The sequence below is a fragment of the Symphodus melops genome, assembly GCF_947650265.1.
Source record: "Symphodus melops genome assembly, chromosome: 14".
NCBI classification, from domain to species: domain Eukaryota; kingdom Metazoa; phylum Chordata; class Actinopteri; order Labriformes; family Labridae; genus Symphodus; species Symphodus melops.
Window position 1 is genome coordinate 2,994,838 of NC_136704.1, and position 27,842 is coordinate 3,022,679.

Here is a 27,842-nt window from a genome sequence, read left to right on the forward strand (position 1 = left end):
GAGCTGTGATTGGCTGAGCTCGAAGTCAATCACGCTTCATGTAAATCGACAGATAGATGCGGAACAGTGAGAGCGGACCGACGGAGGAGCATAGCGGGCATTCACAGACAGAGCTGTGCCCTTCATCCTTTCAGCACAGTGTTTTTATACTCCAGCGGGTCCCTGTTGTGTTATTTCATCACATTTGGAATAGGGACTGAACTGACACGCTGTGAAGATGGCGCAGCCAGACGGTAAGAAGATCTTCTTCGAGAACCTGTCGGGAGCCGGGAAAGCTATCGCGGTTCTGACGAGCGGAGGAGATGCTCAAGGTAAACACAGAGCTGAGTGTGTGAGTGAGGACGGGCCCGTAGAGGGCGAAAATACCCCCGCTTCAGCTGCGGGGCCAAGCCCTGCCTCTGGAGGGGGCCACGGTCTGCTTATGACTAAGTAATCAAGAGCGGTTTAAAATGTTTTTTTTAATAAGGTCGTGACAGAAACGCTCAGCTAGCATGCTAACCCGATGCTAGCTAGCATCCTTCAGTGTCATTGATTTGAATGAAGCTGTTTTAAAGGTCAAACAGTGGCATCTTTTTCCCCACTCACAGGCAAGAAAAGCTTGAGATTTATAAATTAAATAACAACTAAAATACGTTTAATCTCACTCTGAATAACTTTAATGAAGAAAAAAAAGTGACAGCCGTTAACGCGCACGCGACTGCATTGCGGGTTTTCAACGTGCGGCTTCAAGAAGAGAAGTAAAAACCTGCAGTTTAGCATCTTAACGTGTTATTTAAGTGATGTAAAAGTGCAGGTTAAGGGTCGTAGAGAAGTCGCAGTGAGTGCGGATGAGAGGTGCAGGTCTTGTATCCTGTGTACGTGATGAGCCGCATCACGTCCTCTGCGTCACGGAGAGGAAACCCTGGTCACGTGCTCACCGGCTCGTCTCTTCATTTGACCGACACGTTACTTCACGTATATCACGCGCACACACCCACCATCATCATCATCATGCAAAAGGTCCACATTTTAATACCATTAAAGGGTAAATAAACCCTCAGATGTTCAGCTAGTGCTCTGCAGGGGAGGGGGGGCGATCACCATCAGCAGCAACACACACACACACACACACACACACACACACACACACACACACACACACACACACACACACAGCTCTATGGAGAGACCAGAATCCAGATCTCAGTAGTTCAGTTTTACTAAATCAATGTAGATACAGAGAATAGTTTGTCATATACGAAGTCAGAAAGTATTATCAGAAGTGTTGAGACACCTGATTGGCCAATATTATTTACATCCTGAACATTATCCTTATTTTGGAGTACGTCACATTATTACTGTTATTTTGTTACATTCATTTTCCACAGTTCCTTTACATTTGGCATGCACACAGTTTGGACTGGAAACTACAGCTGACATACGTTAGATAAGATAAGTTTTATACTTTTAAGGGGGGGGGGGGGGGGGGGGGCGCTTGACCTTTTAGGTGGTCCTGGTTCAGAGGCAGCAGCAACTTCACGCAGTGATGACAGCACGTCATACACAATGTCACATGCTTCATTAAAAGTATGTTTTAGAAATAAAAAGAGGGACGTCCAAACCAAGAATGGAAATTCACTTTTCTGTCTTAAAGGTCACTCTCTACGCAGAATGTCAGGATAGATAATATCAAATCACTGTCATCAAGTAACGGGTTGTTTAATGAAGGGAAATGTTTAAACTATTACAGAAAATACTGACGTGCTCTTTGCAGGATTGGAAATGAACACCTGTCAGATACGGAGGCCTGCTAGCGGTGACGGGTTTATGTGCTCAGCCTACCAGTCATAGTGTCGCGTAAATTAAAGTAACAAATGGTTTTTGACAACAATCAATGTACAGTAACTTGAATCCTGGTCTCCTGCTTGTTCCGCTCTGACGTTAGAAGCAGAGTTAGAGAGTCCCAGACGAGTCCTCACGTCAGAGTCTGCGATGACTGAGACCTCACACACACACACACACACACACACACACACACACACACACACACACACACACACACACAGTGAGAGGCTGTGTGCCTAAAGTGCTATACTCTCTTTAGCATCTCTAATACAAGCAGCAGGTCAAACAAAGACTCAGGGTGCAACGTTGTCATGAAGTTGCATGTGTTCACAAACTGCACACAAAGTGAAAGTCATGCTCTTGGTCAGGGCGGACTCTGTTAAAAAAAAAAAAAAGATGCAGGAAGTGAGACTGAGTAAAATGAAGTTCATCTGTTACAAGTGATTTTGACTGGCTCAGTTGTTTCCAAGGCGATGTCGGGTATCTGTAGTAAGAGCACTCATTGTATCCCACTGTGCATTTTCAAAATCAGCGAATACAAGCCGACGGTAGCCAAAGTCTGATTTCCATCTGTCGTCCTTTTACAGGTTGATGATACGCACGTACACATTTACATAAAACCACAACGACAAGCTAAAACCAGCAACAACAAACTGACAGAGACACTTCAATATACAAGCGTAAAAAGATTGTTTTTGGGGGTCATCTTTACTGAGGTCTAGAACCTGTTTAAGTCTATAAGCACAAATCAAAATGTTCATGCTGTTATTTCATGTTATTACTGAGTAGTCGTGCCTCTTTAAAGACGTCACTGTTGGACACATAGTCCACTGCACAGATCTCATGTGTGGACTCCAGGATGAGTGTGCAGTGTTGACTCAGGACCTGAGCGACAGGCGGGTTGACCTCAGTCCTAAAAGTCGTAAAATGCTGATACAGCTGAATTCAGAGAGGTTGTTGTCGGCATGATAAAACACAGGTCAGAGTCACATGACTCATGCTCACACACTTATTGTTTTACTCTTATCTTGGGGTATATTTTATGCATCTACGTCATCATCATGTTCAGACTCTCTCTCTGATGTGATTCTGAAAATACTTGGCCTGCCATAAACATACCGGGGCGCCCGTCCAGGTGTCGTCTTTGCGTGGGAAACGCCGTCCTGTTATCCGTCACTCGGCCCTAACTGAATCAAACAAATAGCAGGAGCTAAATGGAATTCAGCCATCTTTAGATTTGATGTCTACACCTGTGTTTTCCCCTCTGTGACGTGTCAAACATCCTGCAGGTTGTTGTTAACATGCATCCTCTCATTTCTGCAGTCACTGCTAACAGGAAGCGTGACTGTGATAAACAAACTGCATGTCGCTGCGACTTTCCAGCGAGCTCGTGTACATGTGCTCCCTGCAACTCACAAGATACTTATTGGTATTTGACCGGTTTCTTTATGGCACACACACACACAGAGTGAAAAAAACACACATGAAGCTGGCCCCAGAGAAAGTAATGAGGCTGTGGCATGCATGACAGGATCTGAATGTCTGTGTCAGAGGGTATTGTGTAGCCTTGGCTCAGTCCTTTCACTCCCTCTCTCCACGGGAAAGTGTCAGTCCTGCAGAAAGAGAGCGACGAACCTCGTGACTTTCAGCTAAAACCGAGAAAAGAAACAGAAAGGATGCGTTTCTTTGAAATGTTCTCGATGCTCTGTCTGATTATCTTTCTCTAAACCGTCTTTGTTGCCTCCGTTGGTGATAAAACCAGGCTGCTCATTTAAAGACAGTTATGTAACCAGACAAAAGGGCCCTGGGCTGTTTACACTGGACAGCATGTTAAATAATTGTCCACTTTCAAAAGGCCTCGAGTGCCCATGTTTGAAGAAAAGCTCAGCTTAGATGAGTTTTTACTTTCCAGCAGGGTGAACCTTCTGAGATTAGCCGTCTTTTTTCACTTTCACTGCTTTCCTCTCAGCTGTGTCGGCTCGCTACACACCAGCACAGCTCGGCTACCCGGAGAGCTGCAGCACTTTGTTTTTTTGCTGGAAAAAAAAAAAAAAAAGAGTCATTCCTTTCTCTTGTTTACATCTTTTCCAGACAGCCAACTTCCTGTCAGTCTCTCTCTGTGTGTAAAGAGTAACCTATTATCCCCACTATCTGGGCTTCAGCCATCCTTGCCTTTTACATTCAAGGCACAGAGCAGAGCATTGTTGGTTACTGAGTACACTTGGACTGTCCGCATACTAACTGGGAGGCTGCAGGAGGTGCTGGGAGAGCTCTTGACTAAACATGGCAGTGTGTTGGGCCGAGCTGCTGATAGACAGTACAAACACTGATATGCTGCACTTGACACACTCATTCAAGCCCCATAAATTAAAGAAAGAGGAAATGAAAGTCTTAAAGGGATAGATACCCATTCAAATCAGGATTTTACAACTATTTGATACAGATGAAGATTATTCCCCCTCTGTTTCCCCCTCGTCACTGCAGAAGCTGCATAAAAGTCTGTTTTATGCATCAATTTATCTAAATGTTTTCTCTCTCTCTCTCTCTCTCTCTCCAGGGATGAATGCTGCTGTGCGGGCCGTAGTTCGAATGGGTTTATATGTGGGAGCAAAAGTTTATTTCATTCACGAGGTGAGCCCAAACTTTGTGTTGAATGGTTGAAACGACACGAGATTTTCAAACTACCAGACTCACAAAGCTTCAGAGTGTTTCACAAGGGTAATAACACAAGCCATCATTTCATTAAATATCATCTTCTTATTCAGTTTGTAGATAAATGCACAAAGTTTGATAACAGGCAGACATATGTGTGAGCTTTTAGGGAAAGGTGCAGAAGAAGACAAGAGGAAGTCAAACAAAGATTTCTTTGTGATTTAATTTTCGGCTTTAGGATCAAATCAATAAAGAAAGCCGTTATTGTTGCCAGTTCAGAAGTTTCTGTTTATGACCCTGTCCAGACCGCCGTTTGAAGACGCCTTTGTCTTCAACCTGAGTGTGACCGAGGCGTAAATGATAAGTGGTAATAATAATTAGTGGGCAGCAGTAGCTCAGTCTCTCAGGACTTGGATTGGGAGGGTCACTGGTTCAAGTCTGGTTTGTAACATTGAAAAGTAAAATCTAAATGATGCCACCTTCAGAGGTAGCAACAGAGGCGTATGAATGTGTGAAGGCGTAATGGCGGTGGTGCTTTGTTACAGTGAAGGGCTTCAGTGGCATCGGAGGAGAATTCTGTCCCACATAAGCAGTGAATGTCGAGTCTTCATCCTGTTAGTCAGAAAACTACTGAGATATGATTTAATTCAGCGACATTCACAGAGAGATGGCAGTTCTGTAAACAGAGGCGTGTTTATTTTTCACTCCGCATGCTCGTCCTCTTCTCCCTGCACATCTGTGCCGTGTTACATAACCGACTTGAGACTTGAGCAGATGCCTCGTGCCAAACACGCCACCCACCCAGGTGCTCGTTCACACTTCAGCCTGACCTGATGAAGATGAGTTTAAGATTCTGTTCTGAACTCAGCTTTAACTTGTCTGTAGATCTCCTGTGTTTATTGACTTTATTGATTTTCTTCTTCAGGGGTATCAGGGTATGGTGGACGGTGGAGAGAACATCCTGGAAGCCACATGGGAAAGTGTCTCCAGCATGCTACAAGTGGTGAGTTATTATTATTATGGGCTGCATTCCACACCTCTAATGCAATTACTGTCTGAGTCACAGACAACTTGCTCATACGTGGGTTCACTTTCACGAGCGCTCCACTGTGAATAAGTAGAAATGAAAAGTAATGGAAGTTGGTACGAGTCGCAGGAAGGCATGCAGCACACAGATAAGACTGTCGTGGTTAAATAGTTCATGATCTAACATCTCTGTGGTCACAGCGTGTTCATCAGCTGTGTTTACAGAACACTGCTGCAAGCTGGAAATAGATGCAGGGTGACTGTGGGTGTGTTTGCTCGTATCCTCTCTCCTCCTGACTCCTTCTTCATCCTGGAGAATCTCCCGTTATTTGAGTGAATCCTCTGGATGTGTCCGACAGAGAAGTCAGGAAAAAAATCCAGTCTCGATAATCCTGTTTGGCAGCATACAGTACAAGACGGGCTTCAAGTCATAGTCGAGCAAAACGTCTTCAGACTGATCCTTCCAATGACTCAGCTCCTGCATCCTCCTCCCAGACGAGAGAGAGAGAGAAGCAATGAGACACATTAGCATAATGAAAACGAGTCCAGTGTCAGTTTGGGCTTAAGAACTGTTGACACCTGTCGTCTTCAGGGTGGAACTGTTATCGGCAGCGCCCGCTGTAAAGAGTTCCGCTCCCACGAGGGACGCCTGAAGGCAGCTCACAACCTGGTGCAGCACGGCATCACCAACCTGTGTGTGATCGGCGGAGACGGAAGTCTGACGGGAGCAAATCTCTTCAGGGAGGAGTGGAGCGGGCTGCTGACGGAGCTGGTGGAGCAAGGTGCCGTAACCAATCTCTATTTATTTACGGTGCGCTGAAACAAACTCAGCGTGTGCTGCTGTTACTCAACTAACTTACTTCTGCTTGTATAAGTTCTGTTTGTGGGTTAGATATATTTCACACACCTCACATAGTCTGTGTCTATTATAAGAGCATGCTTCAGACTGAGGTCTCACCCTGTGGTTTGTAAATGTTCCATGTCATACTGTGTTACCTCAGGTTGTCATTCTCACCAGATGTTGGTGCAGTTTTTTCTCTCTCTCTTTGCAACGATTCTCCTCGTTTCCATTTCAGTCTTAGTGTTGCCTGGTTTGTCCTCTGAGCTCAGCACTTCCTCTTCCTGTCATATTTTCCCGAGAGGAGACTACGAGAGTCACGTGTCTAAAAAAAACCAAAAGTGTCGTTCATGTTTTTTGTTTTTTTTTCTTCACTTGTAACTTCTGCATGCTTTCAGGCCTGATCGAAGCCGATGCCGTTCAGAAGTATTCGGCCCTCCACATCGTGGGAATGGTCGGCTCCATCGATAACGACTTCTGTGGGACTGACATGACGATCGGCACCGACTCGGCTCTGCACAGAATCATCGAGGTGGTGGACGCGATCATGACGACTGCACAGAGGTGAGGCTGCAATTCTTTTTTTTTTCTGTCATCAGTCTCTGAACTTTCTTCCAACTTTTCTTTTGGAACAGGAATGATTTCAGGCTTTTCCCACATTCTCAGGGTGGTTTCACTTCAGGGGCCGAGGTCCTGATCCGAGTCGACTTGACCCTTACATTTCCATAATTTGATCAGTGTGAACGTAAATGTAGCATACCCAGGTACTCTGCCTGAGTCCGCTTGAAGAAGTGGTCTCGGGTACACTCTGAGGGAGATGTGAAGGCAACCATGCTCAAACAAGGCAGTGGACCGCTGTACTCGTGTACGCACATCAGATCATTTGCACACCAAACATATCAGCCAGTTTAGGCTCAATCTATTATCTCTTAAATCAGGCTGAGTACAGATTATCTGGAGGGTTCCTGAGACCTGCTGTCAGTCATCAGACGCCGCTCTGCAGATTTTTGCACACATGTCAGCCACAGTTTTCTGCAGAGTTATTCTTGTAATCCAAAAAAAGAACGATGAAACGACTGCAGAGATTGGAGCGATAAACTGTCTCTGCAGAGCTCTTATGATTGGATGCTATTTTCAGGGGGGGGGCTTTGTTTTGGTTGGATTTGGCCTCAGACCATTTGGCTTTATTTTTATTATGTGAATGTAAGCTGAAGTGCACAAAAATAATCCAGCTTTTCCAATGCTACAAATCTCAGTAACTGCGTCCAGTGCATTCCTTTCTGTCACGGGATTGTTTGTTTTTACCTTCAGAGATATTAAAACTACCTGAAAGAGGGCAGAACTCTCAGCTGATTCATATTTTCTGTCCTTATTTTTCAGCCACCAGAGAACATTTGTGTTGGAGGTCATGGGCCGGCACTGCGGGTAAGAAGGATTCTGATAAACTCTTATAAAAACTACCTCTGAGATCTCTGTTTATGCAAACATACCTGTTCTGTTATCTCAGCTACCTGGCCCTGGTGAGCGCCCTGGCTTGTGGGGCGGACTGGGTGCTGATCCCTGAGATGCCCCCAGAGGACGGCTGGGAGGACAAGATGTGTCAGAAACTGTCTGCGGTAACGTGATCTGATTTGTTCCAGTGAACCCGATGTGTACTCGAGTCAGCGCTAACACAATACCTGCTGTGTTTCCTGTTTAATGTTCAGATTCTGCACAGATTTTCATGTTTTCCTCCACAAGATCTGAATCCTGATTACTTTATCACAGAGGACGGATGATGAAGGAATGTTTAGTCTGAGTCGCCTGCTGGTTCATCATGTTTTTGTTTATTCTCCTCTGGAAACACGCCGTCGTTTTATGATTCAGACCCGCTCCAGGGGCACGAGGCTCAACATAATCATAGTTGCAGAGGGAGCCATTGACAGACATGGGAATCCTATAACTTCTAGTATTGTCAAGGATGTGAGTACACTGAGTGCAAAGAAAGGGGAAACCAGAAGCACGGAGACCCGACGGAGCCACGAAAAGAATCTGAGTTAAACTTCTGCCCTGAAAGATGAGACGTTAAAGGGTCATTTTTTCAACCTGGGCCATTTTCATACTTCTGAAGGTTTCACTAGGTTTTTAATTTGTACCAGTGAAGTTACCTGAGAGAGCCTTTTATGGTGTTTTTTTTCCACCGGGCGGGCTCCTGAGAGGACATTAAATGGACTTTATCTCAATGAGAGGAAGTATTGAAGTTTTACCCATCAGGAGGAGACCTAAGAGGGTGTTTAATCCCATTTTAACCATCGGCAGAGCTCCTGAGAGGGCAAGTTATGATGTTTTAACTAACAGGAAGGCACCTGAGAGGACATTAAATATTTTTTTAACTATTTTAAATATTAAAATTTTTTATCTAATGGGAGGACACCTGAGAGGACTAAACAGGAGGACACCTAAGAGGGCATTAAATTAGGTTTTATCCATCGGCAGAGCTCCTGAGAGGGCAGGTATTGAAGTGTACCTAAGAGGCCATTAAATGGACTTTAACCCAACGGGAGGACACCTCAGAGGTGTGATGTTTTAGGAGGAAACCTCTGAACTCAAGATGTGTAAGAAGGCGGCCCAGGTTTGAAATGAATGGGATAAAGGTTTCGTTTGAGCGGACTATGATCCGTCCTGCTCCAGTTAAGGTAATGATTAAGCTGTATGATGATGATCGTCCACGTCACAGTGAAGACGAGGAGTAAGGTCGGCAGGATATTGCTTATTACAAAGTGTAAACAGCAGCTGCTTTCCTTCTAAACCAATCTGTCGTCAGCTCTCGGGGGCCGTCGGCGCCGTCTGGCTCCCGTGCTTCTGAGAGCCCATGTCGCAGCCGCGGTCTCAGTTTTTCTGTCATGTTGTTCCTCCCTGTAGAACCGAGCAGGGATGAAAAGGCTGAATATCATTATTGTAGCCGAAGGGGCGATTGATGGTAACAACAAGCCCATTTCCACTGACTATATCAAGAATGTGAGTACAGAGTGTCACCACGTGCGAGCTCTGACTCCCTCCTGTATGACCTCTACTACTGTACTGCTGCCCTGGTGTGGCTTTGACTCTGTCGCTGTGTTTCTGGAGTGCTCTGTCAGAATCACTCTCTAGTTTGGTAAGAATGCTGTCACCATACGACTCCTGCTGAGCAGACACCCTTACTGACCCTCACAGCCACACACCTCATGAGAAAGCACCTCACATAGCCTTGTGTCACACTCTTTATGTTTACATATCATAGTGTGCCCTGACCCTGCACTAACCCTCCTTCATCTGAGGGCTAACTTATGGCCAGTTTGATCTCCTTCAGTATTTTTATTTAAACTTTCAGCTTTGGTATCTTCTGCGACGTTCAGTTTGAGCTCCCTGCTAACATGACTGAAAACTCAGAATGGCTTGCATGTGCTTCGCTGTTTCCCCTTCTCTCCAGCTTTCCTTCTGTATTTGGTGTTTCACGCGTCTGTCCTCCTCTGTGTGTTGTTATGTGTTCTTTAACATGAAGTTTCATGGTGTAGTTTGTTTTGAAGAGATTTCTTTACCCTGACATGTATGAGTGGTTTGCATGAGGTGAATTTGAGTCATTTAACACGGGGGATGAAAGACCTAGAGATTCTGCACGATACGGATGATACCATCTACCAAGGCACCGCCACACACACACAAAGACATAATTCAGAGAGAAAGACTTTGCACGAAAGATTGAACGTAAAATCGCAATTTACAAGCGCGTATCGAACCGTCGTACTGAACATTTCAATGCTATAATGAGAATCGTTGCATTCCTTGTGCCTGCAGCGATTTTGCATTTGAGGTCGTATCAAAGTAATTTCCAACACAAGTTTCCAGACCTGAGCACCCAGAGTGGATGTGAATTCTTTAAAAATTCATTTTTCCTTCATTCCTCTGCACATAGACATGTCCGTATAAACCATGGAGATATTCCTGAATCATTTTAAAACACGATGCATCACCGTGCTCACAGCATCCCTGCTGGTGGATCGTAACCTCCGTATTGTGACGTCTGTCATACCTATAGATTGTTTCACATTCTCAGTAGTTTGTCCTGTTTAGAAACATGTTATATATATGTTCTGATATAATCAGAATAATTCCTCACACAGCGACATTTTATCCTCCCAGCTCGTCGTCAAATGTTTGGGCTTCGACACACGAGTGACAATCCTGGGACATGTGCAGAGAGGAGGGACGCCTTCTGCTTTTGACCGCATCCTGGTAGGTGTTTTTTTTTTCTTCCTTTGAGAATTGAATAATGAAAGTAATGAAGTAGGATATTTAAAAGCAATAGACTTAAGGTAGATAGTTTGAAACCTCTATAAATGTGCAGGCAGTGAAGGAGTATGAGAACAATGTTCGGTGTGAAGGATCTCACCGGGTGATTGACTTAAAGCGACGGCTTGGTCTCTACAGGAGGTTCAAAGAATAGTGAAAGCAACAGTGTTCAATTTAAAACATTAATAAAAGTATTCTTCTAATAAAAGTATTGAACATTTGCTGGTTAGAGCGACTCGATGCTTTATATTTACAACATGTGATAGAAAACTGACTCGTAATGGGAGCCTTGCAGAAAGTACCGGGCTGTAACATGAAACAGGCCGAGTGATGAGCACTAACGTTAAAGGCCAGAAGAGCAGCAGCGTTTAACATGGAAACAAGTGTGAATTAGTGTGTTGAAGTTCAGAAGTTGTGAAAAGGGGGCCGGTCTTGATTTGTAGGTTAGGGCCGGTTTAAAAGACCCGCCCGCTACGAGTCGAGGATTTACGGTGCGTGATGTCTAAATACAGCTGAAGATTATCTTCCATCCATCTCGACTTTCTCTCACTTTTTAGGGAAACTTATAATTTGACTGAAACTGTTCAGAAAACTGGAGACACAATTCTCCAAATATCACTTAATGAGTCGTCCTTTCAGTTATGACCTTTGTCTCTTTTCCCACAGAGGAAGTGTGCACACTTCCTGTTTAATCCTGTGTGTGAGTGCGTGTGGGTTTTAGGTTAAGCACATTAACAGATTTGTGGCTCAGCGTTTGGAGCGCTGTGACACAGACAGTCTCGACAAATCTCGTGGTGTTCACCAAAAAGCAACAAAAATGGAAGCAGAGAGAAAAGCGTTTACTAAAGCTAAAGTAACAAAGTGTTCATCTGGAAAGTAAAACTGAAAGGACGCATGATCGACCAATCAGAGGAGGTCTCTCTCCCAAACAACAACAACTTCCTTTTTCACTTCAGTTCTCCTCACGCTGTCAGGAAGCTTTTTGTGAATGACTCTGCAAAACTTCGACAGTTCATGGTGAACAAAAGCAGCAACAAGCTGCACGCAGCGATGACAACAGTGTGACCAGGTGATCCACACTTAGAAGAGCATGTCGCATTAACAGGAGGGACGTGACGGCGTGCGTCTCTCTCTCTCTCTCAGATTACCTGCAGAGTACACGTCAGACACGACACGCAACACGTGTGCAAGGAGCAGAGAGCAGAACATCGCTCATTGATGTCAAATGGTGAATTTGTGTTGTAAAAAAAAAAAAAAAAGGTCACCACACACACCTGTGTGACTCACCTGTGGGACGGCTTGAATGAAGCACCTGTTCCCTGTATTAAAGCCATGCACATGCATCTCGTCGCTATGACAACAGTCTATTGACAGATGCCGCTGTATGACCAACCCTTCTCCACTCCTTTTTACAGCAAGTTTTATATTTTGAGCATCAAACTGAAGATGCTCGTCCGCCCGCCCACTCAGTCAGGAGGTTGAGCTTAATCCTCCTCGCTCCGAGGATGTGAGTACACGACACGATCTGCAGGACGCAGAAACACGAGGAAGAGGAACGGCACCTTTCTTAAAAACACCAAGCACCAAAAATGCGTGCAGCGTTTTCTCTTCATCATATGAAGACTTGCTAATACAAGAGAAGAATATTAAGAAAATACTTTTATAGGTTTATTGATACATTTCTATGACAACAGATTTTTACATAATGTCTCAGTGTGTCCAAGCAAGTCTCTGTCCTGTTTATCTGCAGGAACAAACGGCTGCTGTTCTGTGATTCGGGGTCATGAATAAAACCCTGAATTTCATCCGGTCACTTTCTTTACATAAATAAAAAAGGATGAGATGTTTGAAAGATGAAATGTGTATTTGACAGGGAGAATGATGCAGTTTTTCTCCGTCTGCTCACACAGGCCAGTCGTATGGGCGTAGAGGCCGTCCTCGCTCTCCTGGAGACCACGGCCAACACGCCAGCCTGTGTCGTCTCCCTGTGCGGGAACCAATCGGTGCGGCTGCCTCTGATGGAGTGTGTGCAGATGGTAGGCACTGGACTGGGCTGGAACCAGGCCAACACATTCATTACACACACACACACACACACACACACGCGCGAGGTGGTGAGAGGGGGAAACTGCACCGCACAAAAAACCAGTGTGTGAAATGACTCAGCTGAACTCAGAGTCAGCGTGCTCGGGCTGCGACAGCTGAAGTAATGATGACAAACATGGCCGCTCATCGGGCCCGGTGAGCACTGATGTTCCAATGAGAGCTTTATTGTTCGAGAGGCAGTTGTGTCTGCTCAATGATTTTCTGAAGCATTTGGCAGCGTTGGCGATGACTGCCTGCAGCATGGTGATGTAAGAACGGCCCGTCTCCATGGAAACGCACACAGAAGCTGCATTGTTGAGCTCACGTGGTTGGATCTGACGGATCTCCTGAACACTGAGTGACCTGTGCTGCAGAACGCTGGACGAGGGCTTCACCTCCCCCGTAGCCTTGTTCTCTTCTCACTCCACTCCTGAAGTTCACAGGCTGAGCATCTGACCCCCCCTCCCGTCTGACAGGGATAGTGTCCCGCTGTGAGGTTCATCATGAGAAAAATGAGAAGCTTTCAGGAGAAAACAGCTTTGTGTGTCACAAATCTCTGCAGCTCTTTAAACATGTAGTAGCTGGTTGGTTTTAACTGGGTTCAAAAACACATCACTTCTTTTTTTATTGTCTTCATATGGGCTTCCTCTCACCATCACTTTTTAAGTTTAGTCACGCTCATGTTTCGACACCAGATGGTTTCCCCATCGGATTAAATTTAATACTGAAGTACATTTACATATACGAGGAAATTGTCTCGGTGTATTGGTGCGAAATAAAAAAACAAACGAGGCTAAAATAACACACAACCTTTGAAGCTGTGTTAATTCCTTTTTGGGTGCTTCCTCATTATCTTTGGTCGTAGGTTTTTTATTTTGGATTGAATTGACTTTGGATGCACCGGCTTACTTTGCTTTTTTAATGAACTAAAAAGAAACTCTCCCGTGTTTTCCTCAGACTCAGGAGGTGCAGAAGGCCATGGATGAGAAGAGGTTTGAGGAGGCGGTGAAGCTTCGGGGCAGGTATGAACCCCGATCAAGTCACATAGCACCAAAACCATCCCTCCTTAATTTAGAGGAAGTTTGACTCAAGGAAGAGAAACGTGGATCAAAGTGCTGCTTTAAATCATTATCAGTCGTTTACATGCAGGACTTCTCAAATCATTCAAACCATGACTTTCACTTTGAGCCTCACTATGAGTGAAAACATACCGTGTTATTGATTCAACAACCTTGCATGTCCCACCTTTTCGTTTCACTGCAGGAGTTTTGAAAACAACCTGAGGACGTACAAACTGCTGGCTCATCGTAAACCAGAATCTGAGCTACCAACGGTGAGTCACCACACGACAGCCTTTATTCCCTTTGGCACGTCTCCCAGCGACAGTGGGCGGTTGTTTTTCCTCGGCTGTGCCCGGAGAGCTGGCTGCTCTGAGGTCAGCGAGTTTGCCTCCCAAAGGGCTCGAGATGCTGCATTTTTAATAACACTATTCAAAGGATCTGCCTACCAATAATGACTCAGCCATCTGAAAACAGCCACGATGCTGCTGAAGGCTCCACAGGCTGAACAGGCTCACTCACTACACTTAAACTTGTACTTTTACTACGCTGTATCTGTAATGTCAGCATTTCGTGATTTGAGAGGAAACTAGATATTATGTCAGCGATGAACGAGAAAGGGTTAACGTTTTTAAAACTGGGGTCGAACTGGCCAAAAGATTTTCAGATAATGGAAAAGCTTCAGTCGTAGTTTAGTCAAAGTGACCAAATTATTCTCTGGACTCAGGAAGTCAGAGCATCCGGTAAATTTCAAAATAAAACTCAACATGCAGACTCACAATCGTATCTTCTATCACTTTATGACGTCAAAACAGGAAGTGAATGAACAACAAATTATCCTCAGAAACACAAAGCAACATGTCGTTTTTTGTTTTTCTTTATTCCTGTGAGGCTCAAGAAATAGACCCAGTGCGGCAGGGCGCCTGCTGTCTGCCGGAGCGAAATCACCACGCTGATCATAACCTTTTCTTAGTGTGTGCACCATTTTACAAACTCTATCATAAGGATATTTTTAGTAATTTTGTTAAGACACTTTGAATTAAATATGAACATGACAGAGGCACAAAAATGAAAAACGTCATTTGGGCCTCAAAATGAGGTTTCAGCTCTTCATGTTGTTACGCAACTCTTTGAACATGAAAGCAGCAGATCAGTAAAGACTTTCTAAAAATGAGTGAAGACAAACTCTCTTCGGACGTGTTGTTTCTGGCTCGTTGTGCGTGCAGGGCGTGACGACGCTGCCCTCAGCTCGTTTGTGTTTCGCTCACAGACTCAGACATGTTTGATTGACGTGAACATGTCCAATCGTTAGCCAATCATTAGGTCATCTACTCTTAAAGCCGCTAGCCGCCTAGCTTTAAGCAAGTGGAGCTGATAATGAACACTTCCTGTAATTCAAGTGAAAGGCTTCAGATGGGGCTCAGCGTGCAGCGCTCGGCTGTGCAGTAATATTAGACGACACCTGGCCCCCCCGCTGAGCCGTGACTTGGTCGACCTTGCCGGGAGCTGTAGCCGCCTGCTGCAGAGGCGGCGGCTCGTACTGAAGATCAGTGAAGTGTAGCGGCAGCACGGCAGGCGGACGTCACGCCGCGCAGCTCGCCTCAGGGTTCTGCCCCCCCCCTGCATCTGTGATAATGACCACTGTAGAGCCAGCGTGAAGCTGAGAGCACGCCACAGTGTTTTTATTGATTGACTCTGCGGCGCTTGATCAACTATCCACCAGCAACAACTGCAACATGCTCTGTGTGTGTGAAGTGTCATAAGACACCTTAAGTCTCGTCTGATGTCTGTTTTTTACCTTCAGAGCAACTTCAACGTCGCCGTGTTGAACGTCGGCGCCCCTGCAGCGGGGATGAACGCCGCCGTTCGATCGGCTGTCAGGGTGGGAATCTCCGAGGGGCACAAGATGTTTGCTGTCAGTGACGGCTTCGAGGGATTCTACAAAGGACAGGTGGGTACGCAGGAAGATGAGCTAAAACTCCACGCTGTGCTGAATCCCTCCTCTCCAGAGCAAGCGTCCAATCACAGCCTGAGCATCATCAGGCGTCACGTTTCTCCACACAGGGAACGAGTGCATCGACGTCTGAGAGGGAAAAAACTCTCTATAGAAAGGTTTTAGACTTTTCTCTTCTAGAAACTAAAACAGAAACGACACAGCTGCAGTCCCACTATGAACCAGAAGGGGGCAACAGAGTGCACAGACTGTAATAGAGCTTAAAGCAATTTAAGATTCTCTCCTGAACCTAATGTGAAGAAGGGCTCACATATTAAATAAAGAGTGAAATCAGTCAACGTGAGACCTGCTCTGTTCAGTAACATGAGCCGCTTTACTCCTCCCGGTCTGACTGGTTCAACTGGTTTCCACTCCTGTATCCTCATCTGACCTTTTCCCAGAGGAACACAGTTAATCCCCTCATTCAGAGAGCAGCGTTTAACAAAAGAGCGGACCATTTATCTTCATCACAACGTCTCCAGCATCGCTGCCCAGTAAAACACCCTGTGAGTCCCGGCTGGATGAAATCGTTCTGCGCCAACTGACCCCGAGAAGAAGAGAGCAGCGGGAGTAATGGGTTTCTGTACTTTAGTGTTCTGTGCAGCATACCTCTGAGGTCTCTTTGCTCCCGTTCATCCGTTAAATGTAAGAGAGAGAGAGAGAGTCTGGCAAATTAACTCTCCTGCTAACAAGCTCCGACCGAAGGAGGAGGGGAGGGATCCTGAACGTTAGAGAGTCCAGAGCGAGCCGACGTCAAAGAAGCACCGACACAGAAACACCGTTAGCATGAAGTTAGCATGAAGCTAGTTTGAGGTGGTACGATGAGTATTTAACATGATGTTCATGTCGTCGTCTCCCTCTCAGATAAAGGAGATCAAGTGGGCTGATGTCGGAGGATGGACGGGACAAGGTGGATCTCTGCTGGGGACCAAAAGGTAAAGTCTGAACCGTTCGGCGTTACGCACGGCCCGCTGGTGAAGACGCTGGCCGAGAACAGACGCATCAGAGTTTACTGTTAAATCTGGTGTACAAGACGCACTTTAATTATCATGCACATGTGCTGGACGCACAGGTGTAAACTAACAGAAGAATTATACAGAAATATAAAGGACAACAATAAAAGTACAGATAATAAAAACATAAAGTGTCTGTACGGTTGTTCGGCCCGCACCAGAGTTTGATTGACAGCTCTCACATCAGCACAGAAGAAGAACGCCGACTCTGCAAACGGACTCGAGTTCGCTTGGACTGAACCAAACAGGTTCGGTGTGAAATCACCTGAGATGTTTGAGTTTCACCTGACGAACACAGTCGTGCTGAAGCTGCAAACACTCGAACACACACACACACACACACACACACACACACACACACACACTTTTTCTTAACTAAATACTCATCGCACTCTTTCTCCCTCGCCGTCCAGAACACTTCCTGCAAAGCATGTTGACAAAATTGCCGAGCAGATGAGACAGCACAACATCAACGCGCTGCTGATCGTCGGAGGATTTGAGGTACGTTTCATTTTCTTCTTCTTCTCTTCTTTAACCGACTCTTCATTTAAGAATTCACATCAGTAAATTTAATGCCTTATCTCATGATGTGTCCATTATTAAAGTTAAATTGTACCTGTTGAAGCATATTGTGTTATTTCATTGACTGACTTCTTGATGTACTGTGCAGCATAAGACAGTGAACATTGTGATTGGCTCCTTTCCATCAAACTGATCCTGTTTATGTCAACACACCGACATCTGGCTCGACGGAAACCCAAAGAGGCAATGAGAAAGAAACACGGGGAATCATTGATCGTTGAATAAGACTGGGATTAATCACTATGGTGACACCGACAAAGCCGACAAAGGTCAACCTTTATGTTTGTCAGCACGTAGCTCCGCCTCGTGGACGACCTCGGAGATGCTGACCTTTCCTGTCTCAGGTTCTCTGTTGGATTCATTCACGACGTGGTGTCGCTGGGATTTAGTGAGGTGTAGGGTTCGCTCGGCTGTGGAACAAACTGAAACAGGCTGGAAGAAACAAAAAGAGATGTTTTTAAATTTAGAAAAATTATATCGATATTTTTTTCCACCTTCCTTGACAAAAAAAAGCTGCTCTGATTCGATGAACAGAAAATGTTCCTGGCAGCTTTTTTTTTCATCCTGTTAAAAATTCTTGAGACAGTTTGATTTAGAGATTTACTGACTGAGAAAATCAGGATCGACACTGATACCAATGTTTGAAATGACAATTTAACCGATCTGTCTTTAGGTGTCAGACTCCCACGATGCCGACATCTTCTCTCATTGATGGGGTTTGATATGTGAACATGTCACAGTCTGTCCAGCAGGTGGCTTCTCTCAGTCGTGATTCATGACTTATTATTTGTAATGATCAATCAGTGCTCCTTTTTTGTGTTCTCACAGAACAGTGATCAGTCACCTGTTTCACACACTGAACACGTTTAATAACTTCAAACAAGAGGGGAAACTTTAGTCTAAAAAGTGTTGGGAAGAATAATCCTGGTCCAGTCACTCCGAGGCCTTTTCTGTAATTCACAGAGCTACGTCGTCTTCTTCAGGCTGCAGCGACACACTGAGAGGGCCGGAAAACTTCACTATCATTTTTTTTAATCATCGACACAGGAGAGGGGAAATATTTGATCGCTTGAAAACGGATGATCAGAACATTTTTTTCTCACTTGCTTCTTTGGGCTTCTGTTCTTCATACATAATCACGCTTCAGTCAAGTCTCTGACAAAAAAAAACAACACATTTAAGTCCAAGTGTGTTCACTTTGAAGAAGTCTTTGTGAGACTTTAAATAACAAGTTTTAAAATGTTGATATGTTAAATGATGTGATTTGATTTGGAAACAGAGAGCAGCTGCTTTTCTCCAGCCATTTCACGCAATCCCGTTTAGACGCTCACTGGCTTTATCTTCCTGTGATGTATGCAAGTAAACAAGTGTGTCAATGTGTGAGTGTGTGGCAATGTGTGAGTGTGTGTGTGTGTGTGTGTGTGTGTGTGTGTGTGAGAGAGAGAGAGAGATCATGTTGTACACTGTGGAGTGGTTCCTGTCTGTTTCGCTGCTGTCCGTTGTGATAGACCTGGCTCCTTCCCTTGGCACCCTTCACTTTTGTCTCCCCTCCTTTTTGTGGCAAGTAGCACCTCTGAACCGAACCCTCCATCCCATCGCTCCCCCCCCCCCGCCCCCCCCTGCATACACTAAAGCCCTTGGCTCTGCCCTGCAGGCCTTCCTGTCACTGCTGGAATTGTTAACGGCGCGCGGGAAATATGACGAGTTCTGTGTGCCCATGGTCATGGTCCCAGCCACTGTCTCCAACAATGTGCCGGGCTCAGACCTCAGCATTGGCGCTGACACGGCTCTGAACGCCATCACCACTGTAAGTGATGGTGCTGGCAACCAGAGTAGATGAACCTAGCAACACGAACCCGCACACACACCAAACACTTCAGCCAGCCAATCATGTTTGGAGAAGGGAGAAATGGCTGACTCAGTGGTTTGATGGTCAGGGAAATGTTGGAGTAGATTTTTGACTAAAACTAGAAAAAGAAAAATCAAAGGTGTGACGGTGTAGCTCCACAGAGTAGCGTCCCTCCCCTCCCTCTCAGGTAAGTGAGCGACAACATGGAGGCATGCTGCGAGCTGCACGAGTGCTGTGACCGCCATGCTTGCTCTGCCTGCTCAAACTCCTCCCTGACTGTGTGTTGGAATTCACCCACATAATGAACAAGCAGACGACTGATTAACAGCATGCAGGTGTCACGTTCTGTCTGCACGAACACAACACGGCCTAACACCCTGTAGGACAATAACAAACACTGTTTAGGATTAAAGACGCTCAACTAACTTTAAACTTTAGTGTCATGACTCCAGCTCACTCATCAGAATAACTCAAAGTCAACACTAACTTCAGCCTCGACCTTATTTCATCACATTTTGGGTCTGACTGACGAAAAGGTGCAAACATGTTTGGAGCATGTCGCGGAGGGATTCTCCAGTTTCTCCTTCTTTTTTGGTATTCTGCCAAAAATGTTTTAATTGTACATTACCACCAGGTGCATGATGGGAAATAATCTCAAAAATAAATAGAGCAGTTTGTGACCCTGCAAGATCTGTGAGCTGCTGACATGCTTACCTTAGGAACAGGTTCATCTCTGGAGGGATGTGTTTTGTTTTTTCTGTTTTTTTATGTTGTCAGACAAAAAAATAATCTGATCTTTAGTGGACTCAGTTTGATTGGCCCGTCCTGCCGGCTGTAGAAAAAACATTTTGCTCCTTTATGTCACTCAGATCCCGAAAATGTATATATATATATATATATATATATAGAAAAAAAAAGGCCTGTAGAGAAACCTATCTAAGCCTGAATCTTGGCACCATCGTCATCACTCTTCATCCTCGCTCATTTGTATGCAGACTTGATCAGTTCTCGTCTCGCCTCGTCCGCAGCACACGTGAGCGAGCGGCGTGCTGTCGTCTCTGCATTCTGCTGCTGAGTCGACCTCTGTCCCATCTCTTTCTGTTTGTCTGTTCCATCGTTCTTCTTCTTCTTCTTTTGTTTGTCCATCCTTCGTGATGAGGCTCACCTCTGTCATCATCTCGTCCTCCTCCATGTCCTCCTGTACTTTCTGCCAAAGGGAAGCCATTGCCGCTATCACACGGAAAGAGCCGGAATGGCAGGATACGCTCCGACAAACGGGGAGAGATTCCCGTCTCTCTCTCGGTGGCCTGGCCTTTCTGTGGCACTAATACGTTTTTTCATATACTGCCGCTTCAGGCGTTTGAGAGTCTGCTGCAGCTGTGTGATGCTCGTGCAACCTATGAGGAGCTTTGCATCCCGATGTGTATGCTGCCTGCCACCATAAGTAACAATGTGCCGGGCACAGATCTAAGTATCGGGGCCGACACGGCCCTCAATGCCATCGTGGAGGTAAGGCAGTCGACTTTGACCCCTTTGAATAAGATGCACACACACAAAACGTTAACGGTCCGATGATCACACTCCAGAGGTCTCACGACCCGCTCATAAGAACTACAACACGGCACCGCCGCCGGCTTCTTCTTCCTGTAGTGTGTCGTCTGTAGGTCTTCAGCCACATTACTAAATCACTCTGTTAACATAGTTTAACTGACACACACACACACACACACACACTGACACACACACAACACACACACACTCTGACTCTGTTACTATCATAAGAGTGTTTCTGTCACGTAGTTTTCACGACATGTAACGTTTGTGTTTGAGATGATTCATGGACTCTCTGACGTGTTCGTGTGACCTCGTGCAGCATGTTAACTCATAGCAGGGTAAATGTCGAGTTCACTCTCTCACAGATTAAAAAAAATTAATCAATATAAAGTGACGTGAGAGTCGATCGGCCGAGTCATAGGAGCGCCATCAAGAGATTTAACTGTGACGCACGAAACCTTCAGATGAAAATATTAAACAAGAAATCAAAGATATCTGACATGTAGAACAAGAGATTAAAAATCAACCACTGATCATCTTTTAGCTCAACTAAACTCAAACTTGACTGTTGCTAAGCAACCCTAACATTACATCTGGCAGTTGGTGTCCATGGTAACCACAGCAGCTCCTCTGCAGTGAGCTCCTGACTGACGAGGAGGAGGAGGGATACAGTCCCAGTGATGTCACTCAGAGAAGGCCTCTTGTCCAATCAGATTGCTTGGTCTGAAGTAACCAAAACTAGTCTTTAACGAGCTGCTCTGATTGGATGATTTGAAGAGGCTGTTAAATTTTGTGTCTTTAAAAGTTGAATCATTGAGTTTGTACGTGAGGCGGCTCGTCGTTTCTCTCGACTCGGACATTTTTAACGTTTTATTCGTCTGCTTAAATAAAGAAAAGACGTGAAACTTCATGGCGCTCCTTGACTCCGTGTTAGAGTCTCTGATGGAGCTTCATGACGTGATAATAATCACTTGATGTGCACTGGCGTTGTGTGCATGTGTCAGACCTGCGACCGCATCAAGCAGTCAGCCAGCGGGACGAAGAGGCGCGTCTTCATCATTGAGACGATGGGAGGTTACTGCGGTTACCTGGCCAGCGTGGGAGGACTGGCTGCAGGAGCCGACGCCGCTTACATCTACGAGGAGCCGTTCGACATCAAGGACCTGCAGGTGGGTTTCAAACCGGCACGGACCTGACAGTCCTCTCTTCAGCCTCACACGTCTGTAACACTTCCTGTTTTACTCCCACAGGCCAACGTGGAGCATCTGACTGAGAAGATGAAGACGAGCATCCAGAGAGGACTGGTGCTGAGGTAACCCTCTCATCCTTCACAGTTAAAGTTTATGAAGCCATTTGTGTCGTTCTGTCTTCTTGTAACATTTACAGTTTTTGTCTCGTCTGTTTTCTTCTCTCGAGGCCAAAATGTTTCCACAGCTCAGATTTAACAGACGCTTCAGTTTCTAAATCTTGCTCACCGTGTCACTGAGGTCCAGCATCAGAAATACTGTATGAACTCGATTGTTTACGCTGCTCAGAAACGCAGACGTAAAGAAATCATTTCGATGGATTTATCACGATTCATCTTTCCATCCCCTCGCACCTTCAACGACACGATCTTTAATCAACACGACACTGATCCAAAAAGTCCAATTAAAGCAGCAACCTGTCACTTTTACATCTAAAACACTCGTTATCAAGTCCATCGAGTCGGCAGAACGACCTCTCTCTCTCTCTCTCTCTCTCTCTCTCTCTCTCTCTTCTCTCTCTCTCTCTCTCTCTCTCTCTCTCTCTCTCTCTCTCTCTCTCTCTCTCTCTCTCTCTCTCTCTCTCTCTCTCTCTCTCTCTCTCTCTTCTCTCTCTCTCTCTCTCTCTCTCTCTCTCTCTCTCTCTCTCTCTGAGAGTTAAATGTAAACAGATTCTGAGGTCATGATTTTAAACGTGGAGACTCGTTGAACACGTTTCCTTTTCTCCGTGTTTAGAAAACGAGAACTGTAACGAGAACTACACGACCGACTTCATCTACCAGCTGTACTCTGAAGAGGGGCGGGGCGTCTATCGACTCAGGAAGAACGTGCTGGGACACATGCAGCAGGTACACACACACACACACACACACTTCTGAAGCAGCGTCCCGGGGATCAATTTGTCCAGGCTGAGGAAGGTTTGTTCAACTATTTTCTATATTTGTATCTTAAATATGCATGACCCCGTTTTACACGGAGCGGCTTTGTTGTGTTTTGGTCGGCGTGTGTCTCGAGATTATCGCAGATAAAACAGGATCAAACGAATCTTTGACGATCCCAGAGGGCCGATCGGGTTGCATCTGCAGCGAGTAACAGGAAACACACAAAAAGCATTTCATGAAAGTTTTTGGATTTAGAAGATTTCTCTAAACTTAGCGCAGCTGCTTCAACAACTTCAAGGACATCCGTGGTTTAAAATATGAATGAAGAGAAGCCGAGCGTGGCGGGTGTCCCAGCGGCTCGGGGTTTGAATCTGGAGGATATTCGTCTCATTGTTTCCTCACGTTACATCTCTGAGAGAGGAAAAACGTTTCCTCCACACTGAGGAGGAATCCACAGAAGGATCGGCTTCAGCAGCTGCACACATGAAACACAAATCAAACGCTGAGTCTTTCAAAGCAAAATGTGCTGCTTGATCATGTTAGATGAACGATGTGTTTCACCATTCTGAGCGTGTAAAATCGACGTGCTCATTATTGCATCGAACGTGCAAATCACAAACACGACATGCAGCTCGGGTCCGTGCAAGCGAGTCGAGCAGACGGCGTGGAGGCCTGCAGGAGAGGGAGGAGTGCAGAGCCTCCAAACATCCTGATTTTATCTCCACTGTTTGGAGCTGTGGGCGGGGCAGATCGCTGTCACAGGTGATGAAGGTAAAAACAGCTGCACCTTTACGGTACACACATGGCAGGAGGAGTGAAAGACCACACAGGAATAAACGATATGTTGCTTCTTCAGTCTGAGAAAGACTCGTTCACTCGTCTGTTTTCACGTCATGTTGATAAAATGATTGAAAAATGCCATGAGGAGTCTTTTAATTGTTTTATTTTGAAATTGGCCGGACTGTGCCTTTCCTGTCCAGCGTGACATGTGCTTACATCGTGCTCCATCTGAAACAGTCTTGTAAAGTATTAGAGACAGTCAGAGAGTGTTGCACGCTCCGGAGATCAGTGACCAGAGGGAATGGCGCTGATGGAGAGCGTGGAACAGCGTGCAGGTTCAGGTGACGGTGAACACGAGCGAGTCAGTCCCCACAGAGGAGCAGGAAACACTCGACGAAATGAAAGATGGCTCCGCCCACTCAAAATGACCCCCTGATTGTTTCTGAAGGGAGGAGCGCCGTCTCCGTTCGACCGCAACTTTGGGACCAAGATCTCGGCCAAGGCGATGCAGTGGGTGACCAAGAAGCTGACGGAGACGTTCAGACACGGTGAGCTTTTAACCCCCCAGCTTCTGACAGAGCAGCTTATCCCCCCCCCCTCCTCCTCCTCCTGCAGGTGTGACGCCCACCTTTACCCCGACCTGTCATGGAGTCTGTTATTTATCACTCGTTCACATTCAGTCTGCGTGTTGGAACTTTAAGATACAAGTTGAAACTCCTCTTTGTTTGTTTTTTTTGTCTTTTATCCAAAATCTCATGGATGACATAAGATGAAGGTAAATGTTTTGTTTCACGTCGGCTCCATGACCATCTTTGTGTTTAGCTCCGCGTCCCTCGCTCGCTCTCTCTCTCTGTGCCCCTGCTCTGCCACTTCTCACACACACACACGCACACACACACACTCACAGATTTTTTTCAGCTGCCGTCATGCTGCAATATTTCTGCTCCATGATGTTTGAAAGCTGGATTGGAAATATTGAAAGAATAAAAGTCAGCTTCCTGCTTCGTGTGTTTGTCCTCCATGTTGGCTTCTGGTCATCACCAGCTCTGCTTCATCCTTCTTCAGTTGCTTAATCTCCACCTTTAGATTCATGCAAAGACTGTTTGTTCACGACCCTCACAGACAGATCCTCCTCCTCCTCTTCCTCCTGCTGCAGATGTGTGTGTTCTACGTGACTGTATGTTCTCGTCTCCGCCTCTGACAGCTGCCGTCTTTCTGTGCAGGTCGCGTGTTCGCCAACACCGAGGACACCTGCTGTCTGCTGGGGATGCGGCGCAGGGCTCTGGTCTTCCAGCCCGTCGTGCAGCTCAAAGAGCACACCGACTTCGTGTAGGTATCCCACGACTCACACCTCGTCCCTGCACATCTCACACGTCTGATTCGTAGCCTCTAAATGTAAAGGACCAATCAGAGAGCTGCGTGGATGACGCTCTCTTCCTCCGTGATCTGACATGATGCTAGAACAAAGAAACATCCTGACTTTACTGAACACACGGCGGACAGGGCAGATGTCTGCAGGTCAGGGTGCTTAAAGGCGTGATGAGGTCATAACCACGCCGCTCGTCTCTCCGCAGTCACAGGATCCCCAAGGAGCAGTGGTGGCTGAAGCTGCGTCCCCTCATGAAGATCCTGGCCAAATACAAGACGAGCTACGACGTGTCGGACTCCGGCCAGCTCGAGCACGTCGTGCGCAACCGGCCCAGGGAGTCGGACGCTTCGGTAGCCATGTGAAGGCGGCGGCGTGCAAACGTCCAGTCGGTGTGTAAGAAGATGGGTGAGGCGTCGAGCTGAACAACCTGTGTTCATCCTGTTTGTGTCTTTTCCTTCAGTGTCTCTCGTCTCTTTTGTTTTGTCCTGACAGAATCATGACGGTAACTTAGCCTCTGCAGTGTTTCTAATAACACACACACACACGCACACACACACACACACACACACACACACACACACGCGCGCGTACGTCCTCTCTGCGTGTCCTCGTCGCCCTGGATGTTTTAGTCTCACTGTTGTTTAAAAATTGCACTTTTCTCTGTCTGCGGCTGCCGAGGCGAGCGGGCAGCGCGGCGCTGCACGAGGACAGAACACACACTGTGTGTGAGGTTCAGCATATTTATGTGACACTGATGCTGCTGCTGTGCTTTCCACTGGAACTAATATTTATCTTTTGAACTTTGTTTATTTTGCTGGTGAACATGGATATATTCTCATTAACTGTAGGCACAGCTGCACCAACACCTTAGAAATGTACCAGACGTTGTGTTTCCCACTGAATAAAATCAGAGAAGTGGAACCCGATGAAACGTGTCTCTGGATTCATTTCATTCAGCGCGCAGAGTTTTCCCCTTCGTGTTTCTTCAAGCTAAACGCCGTCCATCACCTCATGATGATCCTGCTTCACACGCGGCGTCAACAGGATGAAGAAACGAACGAGGGAAAGACGATTAGAAAACAAGACGACTCAGCAACAAAACAACAAACGAGAGGCAACGAAACTCAACAAGTGGAAACAAAAAGTCCACACTGAAGAAAGACAACCAAAAACCATCTGAGGACGAGCGGCGGCCTAGAGGTTAGTGTGCACGCCCGATGTACGGAGAATGGAGCCTGGGTTCAAATCCGAGCTGTGGGTCCTTTTTCCCATCTCTCTCTCTGATTTCTGAGTCTGTCCACCGTCCTGTCTTTAAAATAAAGACTCCTACAATCTCCAAAAACAAACAAAGAAGAAATGTTACAGTCAACAGAATATTTGATAAAGATGGAAGACAATGTGTCGCTCGTTTAGTCGAAATAAACATTTTGAGTTGCTGAGCATTTTAAAATCAGGTAGAAATGATTTATTTATTAGATTTGTTACTGACCACTGTCTGTGTGGAGTGTGTGTGTGTGTGTGTGTGTGTGTGTGTGTGTGTGTGTTCTCCCCGTGCACGTGTGTATCCTGGTACAGTCCAAACGCACGCTCGCCTCTCGCCCAAAGGCAGCTGGGACGGGCTCTAGCCCCCCCCCCCCCCCCGCGTCCCCAAAGAGGAAGAAGCAGCATGAACGATGGCCGGATAGATTCCAGTTTTTGATCCTAGTACAGAAAGCTTCTGCAGGAACAGAACGAAGGAAGGCACCTCCTGCTGAGCGTCGTGCTTTACAGTGCGGCCAGCAGATGGCGACAGAGCACTGCGTCCTCCCTGCAGCCCGGGTTCATCGGGTGCATTATGACACGACTCCCTCCATCAGCTCTGTCCACTCGTGCTCCTCACAATAACACTATATGGCTGCTTAAATCTCTTCAAGTAGATTAACTGTGTGAGGCGTGGTGTGTCCGTGCGCGTGTGGCCATAATTAGGAATTAATCTTATCATTTAAAGGACAATTTCAATTTCCCACGGGTGTATTAATTGTGTGGACATGTAATTGGGCAGCTTTTCTGCGTAAATGGACCTTTTTTTTTTTCTTCTGTCTTCTCTGCGAGTAATTACATGCGTATATGACCGGGCTGAGACATGGCTCCGCTGCAGCGCACTGACGTGGAATGTAATTTGAAGAAAACAGCTACCTGAATCACCTTTACTCCCCACAGAGCCTCCTGGAATAATTATCATCGTTAACTTAAAGCAGCGTGCTTCATTCAGCCTCCTCGCCCTCCCTCGGACCTCCTGCCTCACCGTGCAGCCGCCCCTCGTCTCCTCCGTGCACGAAATTAGTAAGTCCGATAATTTGGGTTGATTTAAAAATGCAAGGGGAGACGGCGGGGTCACATGCCCATAGATAATCAATACTAATTAACATTTCATCCCCCCCACGCCACCTCCTTTTCCATGAGAGTCTGATCTCATTGGACTGATTAAAGGTTGCAAATGAAGGGTCCTCACTCCCAGATTCTCATCAAAGGCCAGCCGCACGCTCGCCAACTTTGTCTTCATTTAATTCTACATTGTCTTCAGACAAGGCCCCAATTATAAGCTCGCAGTGAATCTCCAAAATAGCCCGCGCACATTGACCTTTTTTAGATTAAAAGCACATTCGCTCTCGCTCTCATGCAGCTCCATACAGTCCAATTTTCTCCACTAATGAACCACGCTGGTCGGGGTTTCTAGTTGCTGTAAGAACAAGTGAGAAAAAAGACGGCGTGGACGTGCATCTCGTCTGTAGCACTATTTCAGTTTT

General features: G+C 46.0%; 1 protein-coding gene across 6 annotated transcripts; it reads left to right on the plus strand.

Moving 5' to 3' along the window:
- Positions 1-30: 30 nt before the first annotated feature.
- On the plus strand, positions 31-25,987 carry pfkpa (phosphofructokinase, platelet a). 6 transcript variants are annotated; one of them, XM_079361713.1, is made up of 23 exons: positions 31-311; positions 4,382-4,455; positions 5,402-5,479; positions 6,095-6,284; positions 6,739-6,904; positions 7,721-7,765; positions 7,848-7,956; positions 9,242-9,337; positions 10,499-10,591; positions 12,559-12,684; positions 13,691-13,755; positions 13,997-14,066; positions 15,596-15,742; positions 16,649-16,719; positions 17,211-17,298; positions 19,034-19,186; positions 20,585-20,737; positions 21,787-21,951; positions 22,033-22,094; positions 22,763-22,874; positions 24,136-24,235; positions 24,911-25,016; positions 25,262-25,987. In XM_079361713.1, exons 1-23 carry the CDS (start codon positions 218-220, stop codon positions 25,416-25,418), a joined length of 2,520 nt encoding a protein of 839 aa, XP_079217839.1. In that variant the 5' UTR covers positions 31-217; the 3' UTR covers positions 25,419-25,987. The 6 variants fall into 6 exon arrangements, with proteins under 6 accessions (XP_079217839.1, XP_079217837.1, XP_079217836.1 ...); XM_079361711.1 differs by lacking the exon at positions 20,585-20,737; XM_079361710.1 differs by lacking the exons at positions 9,242-9,337; positions 20,585-20,737 and adding an exon at positions 8,207-8,302 and having other exon boundaries at positions 32-311.
- Positions 25,988-27,842: the final 1,855 nt, after the last annotated feature.

What these genes read in the sequence shown, in the direction of transcription:
- pfkpa (XM_079361713.1), top strand. Translation starts at nt 218, where the DNA reads ATGGCGCAGCCAGACGGTAAGAAGATCTTCTTCGAGAACCTGTCGGGA. An exon ending in GACGGAGCTGGTGGAGCAAG is followed by an intron (nt 6,285 to 6,738) that starts GTGCCGTAACCA and finishes GCATGCTTTCAG; the next exon opens with GCCTGATCGAAGCCGATGCC. An exon ending in CAGAATCTGAGCTACCAACG is followed by an intron (nt 14,067 to 15,595) that starts GTGAGTCACCAC and finishes TTTTACCTTCAG; the next exon opens with AGCAACTTCAACGTCGCCGT.